The 6000-nt window shown below is 47.9% G+C and overlaps 1 protein-coding gene across 6 annotated transcripts in view; it reads left to right on the forward strand.

Moving 5' to 3' along the window:
- LOC121632325 (kinesin-like protein KIF20A) overlaps positions 1–4837 on the forward strand; it is a 25110-nt gene extending 20273 nt beyond the window's left edge. For all 6 annotated transcript variants that reach the window (XM_041973709.1, XM_041973706.1, XM_041973703.1 and 3 more), the window contains 10 exons: positions 90–263; positions 348–505; positions 627–796; positions 912–986; positions 2308–2471; positions 2566–2658; positions 2755–2817; positions 3310–3382; positions 4446–4582; positions 4658–4837. In XM_041973709.1, coding sequence (XP_041829643.1) covers positions 90–263; positions 348–505; positions 627–796; positions 912–986; positions 2308–2471; positions 2566–2658; positions 2755–2817; positions 3310–3382; positions 4446–4582; positions 4658–4741 — 1191 coding nt within the window. In that variant the 3' untranslated portion in view covers positions 4742–4837. The remainder of the gene's footprint in view (positions 1–89; positions 264–347; positions 506–626; positions 797–911; positions 987–2307; positions 2472–2565; positions 2659–2754; positions 2818–3309; positions 3383–4445; positions 4583–4657) is intronic.
- The last annotated feature ends 1163 nt before the right edge of the window (positions 4838–6000 follow it).

The following is a 6000-nucleotide window of genomic DNA, read 5'->3' on the forward strand; positions in this document are numbered from 1 at the left end:
GGGAGATGTGGGAGGTAGGGGAGGACTGTTGGAGGTAGACGTGGGCTTTCCTTCCCGTTGCAGCTTCTAATCAGACTTTCACCCTCCAGGTGACCGCTCTGCAAATGGAGCTCCGACAGCAGACTGACAGATCCCACAGCCTATCAGATCAGTTCAATACAGCAAAGTCCCGCCTCCAGGACCTGGAAAACCAATCAGAGGAGAAGAACAGCTCCCTCAACAGTCTGACGCAGGAAGTGGAGCGTCTGAGGCAGGAAGTGAAGGTTCCGTCTCTCTGGATCACAGATGGATCAGGAGGCCCACATTGACATGTTCTAGGGTAGTGATTGGTTGGTTGGTCGTTTCAGGAGGAGAAGGGCAGGAGCAGCAGCAGCGTTTTCCACGCCACCATGGAGGAATTGAAGAAGGAGACCGAAGCAGCACTCCAGAGATCCGCTCAGAAGTCCCGACAGATCCAAGAGCTGCAGAGAGACAAGAGGAAGCTGGAGGAAGCGCTGGCTCACAGGTGATCAATACCTGTTCACTGATCCATACTGCTGCCAATGAGTGACCAGTATCCATCAGACCTCACTGATCTCTACCTGGAGTTGACCCTGATCCCTGCTTGTGTCTCTTTCTGTGAACAGGTGTGAGCAGCTCAGAGAGGAACTGGCCAATCAGAGAACAGAATTCAGATGTCAGCTACGGACTCTGGAGGCGGAGCTTGAGTCAGAGGGTGGAGCTCTACGAGGGAGGCTGGAAGAGATGGCGAGATCAGAAGAAGAGAGGAGGAGACGGCTGGAGAGAGAGGTATCAGGTAAGGAGAAGGTGGGCGGATATGTCACACCTGTAGATCAGCAGGTGACGATGATGATGAGTAGAAAACAGAAAGGTGATGAATCCTGATTGGCTGATGGATGTTTGTTTGTCAGAACTGCGAGGAATCATGTTGGAGAAGGACAGACTCCTGGAGGACAGTCGTCAGACCTCAGAGAGTCTGAGACAAGGTAACCAATCAGATTGAAGCTGCTTATGACCAATAAGTGATCAATGAGAGGTGATTATATCCTGAACAGCAGGGCTGCTCGATTATGGGAAAAATGATAATCATATTTTGATTGAAATTGAGATCTCGATTATTTAACACAATTATAGGTGAGAGGTTGGGGGGGGTGGAGACATTTTAAGTGTTTACTGTGGTAATACAGACTAGTTTCTTTCCACCAGGTCCTCATAGCTATTGTTTGTCTCAGACCAGCAGCTTTGTTCCGCCTGGTGTGATCTGGAAAAAAATAGTCTGGAGACATTTTTTTTTTCACATAAGCGCGACATTTCTATACGGTGCGGCTTTACCACAGGTCCGTAGCGGTGGCGAAACACCGGACTGTCACCACGTCTTTCACACACCCTCACTACACTCACCATACAGGGAAGAAAGAGACAGTCCACTAACATGGTGGTGAGATGGCAGTGATGCCATTTGTCCAAAGTGTTGATGAGTTTCTTAAATCCCGGATTGTTCACTGTGTTAAATGAGAAAAAAGTTCTGTTTGTTTATAACGTTTGTCTCTCTGTGACTCTGGGAGCTGGTGGATTATTTAGTTGCGACTCACAAAAATTGAACATTTTTCTATTTCCTTGTGTCGCGTCGCAAGCCCCCGTGTGCACGTCTACGTGCACGAACGCAACATTTTACATGCACGGCTGTCGCCTGTCGCTTGGCTGGAGGAGGGCAGCGATTTTCGCTTCCTCGCTCAAGTTTACATAGAAAATGATGGAGAAGGAGCGACGCCGCCTCCCGTGTGTCCAGGTGTCTGCAACTCGTTCTGAATAAAACTAAAGCGGTCGGGCTGGGGGAGGAGTCTGCAGCAGTGGGAGGAGTCTGCAGCTGTGGGAGGAGTCTGCAGCTGTGGGAGGAGTCTGCAGCTGTGGGAGGAGTCTGCAGCTGTGGGAGGGGTCTGCAGCAAAGCGCTGCAATGACAGCTGCGCTCGATTTGAAAACAGCACAAATCGAAGGACAAAAAATAATCGGACCATTTCATTTTTATGATCGTTGAAAACCCAGATCATAATTGCGATTAAAATTCGATTAATTGCCCAGCCCTACTGAACAGCACAGAAACTCCCAGTCAAAGCATCACGCATACAGAACTGACATGGACCTGAACGCACCGTAATGTACAGCAGGGGGCGCTGCAGCATTAATCTGTAGAGGCTCACGTAGCTTCAAGACGTCACTGGACCTGAAGTTCAACCGTCAGCTGCTGCTGCTGCTGCTCTGGATTTCAGCCGACGTGAACCTGCAGACGTTTTTCTGTTTCCTTTCAGAGCTGCAGCAGAGAAGGGTGGAGGAGGAGAAGGAGAACAAGGTGGTGGAGGAGCCGAAGGAGGCGCTGCAGAAGCTGAGGGAGAGGAGGCTGCAGGGGAAAGAGGAAGAGGAGAGGAGCAGGGAGTTCCAGGCAGTGAAGAGAGACATGGAGAGACTACGGAAGGTAAACGAGGAGAGAGAGACTCAGGTGAGCCAGTTGGCCTGGATCTGATCCTGGATCAGATGGATCCATGTTCTCCACCTGTTCTCCTCTCCAGGATGTTCCTGCTTCTGTTCTGAGGTCCAACATGGCCGACAGGAGGAAAACCCCAAGAACTACCGGAAGGAAGAGGAAGAGCTGCGAGGTGGAGGTGTGTGTGTGTGTGTGTGTGTGTGTGTGTGTGTGTGTGTGTGTGTGTGTGGGTTGTAGGTTAGCTGCAGAGGTCACATGATCTGTTGTGTTTCAGGACCTGGTGTCCAGTGAGAACAAGAGAAACAGAGTGAGAGGAAACGCTCACCTCAACAGACAGGTGAGAAGTCAGCCGACTGAAAGTCCTCCATCAGGACTTTGTGTTGGGTCCTGAACCTGATTCTGAACCACCTGGTCCTCGTTTCAGAGCCTGAAAGTTCGGTTCGTCATTGGAAAAGCATGAAAATTCCAGTTATTTTTATCTATATAATTATATAAAATGTATAAATGTTTATTTTACATTTATTTACGTGTTTTCCATGTTACACATGAACATAGTTACACGTGTTCATGGCGCTTAAATCCAGATCAGACCAGTAAACATTCCAGGTCTGTGGAAGGGAAAATCCAGTGTTTCACCTCTTGACGTCAGAACGAGATGGAACCAGTTTTCCTGCCTTGGAACTGGTTAACGTGTAAGCAGGAAACACGCGACACGTTAGGAGACCTGATAAAGTTTTATGTCGGGACGTTTGGTTCGTCCATCCTGAGGCCGAACGGGCCGATTCGTCCAGGAAACTTTTACATCAGTGGTTCTTCTTCTGTGGTGCAGGAGAAGATGGACGGAGCTCTGCAGGAGATCGGAGAGTTGATCCACAGCTCGCCCTCCATTCGCGGCTCTAAAGGTGAGTCTCGCCGCCAGCAGAGGGCGCTGCAGGACTGATCCGGATCCTGACCTGAAGAACAAACTGGTCTGAGCTCTGATTGGTGGAGACAAACCTCTTTTTATCTCTTCGTTGACGGTTTGACAGCCCTGGTTAAAAATCCTAGATTTATTCTGTAAATGTAGGAAAAGTATTTTATCTATCTGGCGACCCCCCGTCTGAGAAGCACTGCTCCACCTGAGAAATGTGATCGTGTTACCATGGTTACCTGATAACAAGCATGCTCAGGGTCAAGGTAACTTTGTTGATACTGTTGGTAGATCTGATTTGCAGTAAAAAGATAATCGTGTGCTCATCTAAGGCCAGGACATAAAGAAAAAACCATAAAAGAAGAATAAATGCCGATATAAAAACCTGGTCACCATAGGTCAAAACCTGCGACGGGAGAACAAAGAGAGTCAAAGTAATAAATAAAAACCAGCAGTAAAGAAAAAGTGGACTCCAGTAGAAGTTTAGAAAGTAGCAGCTAGCGTTTGCTCTTTAACCTCCGGACCTGAGGAGCCGCCCCTTTCACTCCCAAATCATGTTTCCTGAAGTCGATGCTCATGTCTGCTTTTCTGTGAATCTCACCTGGACACGGTGACGGTTTTATTACCTGGAACAGACGTACAGTCAGAATCACCTGCGTATTTCAGGATGAAACCAGCTTTAAAGCTGCTTTGACATGGAAAACGGTGAAAGTGCGCCCCCTTGTGGTGAGCCTGTAGAGGAGCAGCCCGTAACCCGAAGCCCAGCATGACACCCAGTCTGGCTCCGGCCACCCGTCTTCTGGGTCTGTAAGTCCACCGTAGGCTAATTTCTTCCCGTGTTTTGCAGAATCTCCTGATGAATCAGATTTTCCTACTTTTTTATTACAACTGAGGTGAAAGCAACCGGCCTGAAATCATTTAGATCTGAGGTCGGGACATCGGCATCGCTCCACACGCCGGGCCGGCTGACGACCACACAGCTTAGACCTGAGCTCCCAGACCGCTTCACTACTACCAGACCAGCATCAGCTCAGATGATTCGCTTCTCTCTGCAGCTAAAACCATCATGGGTCTGGCCAGCGGACACTCAGCAGAGAAGCAGACGGTCGCCAAGGCAACCAAACCCAGACGAGGACGCAAGAAGCTTTTCAAGTCGGGCGTCTCGTCGCCGCTGCTGGAGTCCCCGCACACGGTGAGTTCGTGTCTCCGTGAGGACGTTTGTGGAAGTCCATCAGAGGGGTCTGATGGTGGTTTTGTTTCCCGTCAGATGTTCGGAGGCTCAGAAGAAGAGAAGGAGAGCGATCACCTGATCATCAGGAGGCAGCTGCGATCTAAAAGCTGCAGGAAGTGACATCACTGCCCTGGTGGAGCCGCCGGGACTCGGACAGATTTATATGTACAGTTTTTATTTGTTTCAGGGATCAATAAAAAGCAACCAATGATGCAACCATGACTCCCGCCTCCTCTGCTACCGTTTACACCTTTCTACGGAGACTCAGAAGGTCCATACACAACAAATCTAAGAGAAAAGTCCTGAAATATGATTCTGGAGACTTTTTTGGACACAAGATCTTCGTTAGAAAGTTGAGATGAAGCTAAGTTGGGTCTCCGGACTCCATCCTGGTTTTTACTGAGCGTCCTGTTAGTGTGAGGAGACATGACAAGTCGTTGGGTGCTGGACTCTCGGATCATGTATGTTTTATTTAGTTATCCGAGTCTTTTGCACCGATGCTGCCGCTGCAACCCCTGATTTCCCAAAGTGTCTGTCAGGGTTGTTTGTTCTTAGCAACTATTAGCCACTGTTGCTAACGGTTGGCTATATTAAAAACTGGTATAGTTTAATGCACAAACATCTCCGTTAACACGTAAGTTTGGTAAGAAGAAGCCGTGAAGGCTGACGAGGCTCATAATTGTTCGTTTAATTAGAAGAAGTGGCTGATGGGATCCAGCAGAGGGCGCTGTGGTGTTAGGTTGACCAGATGCTTCCCGTGAGGTCTACGTAAAATAAACCGATGTTAGCAACAGAGGAAACCAGCAAAGTGCCATCCCACAGACGGGATTACACACTAAATGGTTCAGTAACGAATAAAGAAAAATTTAAACAAGCAGCTTTTTCACTGTTTTTTTTAAAACAATCGTATCTGTGGCCTGATTGGGCAGTTCAGAGGCAGCTGACATGAAATGACCGCCTGCTGTTCGTACGTCTGCTTTCAACACCACACGGACACGTCATGCTCACGTCGGGTCGAGGACACACCCATAAATCCGTGTTCGGGGGGTCCAGACTTTTCCACGTCAGGAACCCATCAGCCTCTGGTTGGGACCCGCTCTGCAAACCCATGAAAACTAACAAAAAAAAAGAAAATTTAAGTGTTAGAAATGTTTATTGATATTAGAAGAAATTAAGTAATAACTCATTTTGAGATTTTCATAGAAGAAAAAAAAAGCAAATAGACTTATTTATTTTTTGGGACTGAGGCGCTGCTGCGTGTGGATTAATCATCTAAACTATGGAGGAGAAAACAGCCACGATTAACAGCCTTGAATAATTAATTGGATGCGTTAATTTCTACGAAATAAACACTTTAAATAAATAAAAGGATTAATAAC

The sequence above is a fragment of the Melanotaenia boesemani genome, chromosome 21, assembly GCF_017639745.1.
Source record: "Melanotaenia boesemani isolate fMelBoe1 chromosome 21, fMelBoe1.pri, whole genome shotgun sequence".
NCBI classification, from domain to species: Eukaryota; Metazoa; Chordata; class Actinopteri; order Atheriniformes; family Melanotaeniidae; genus Melanotaenia; species Melanotaenia boesemani.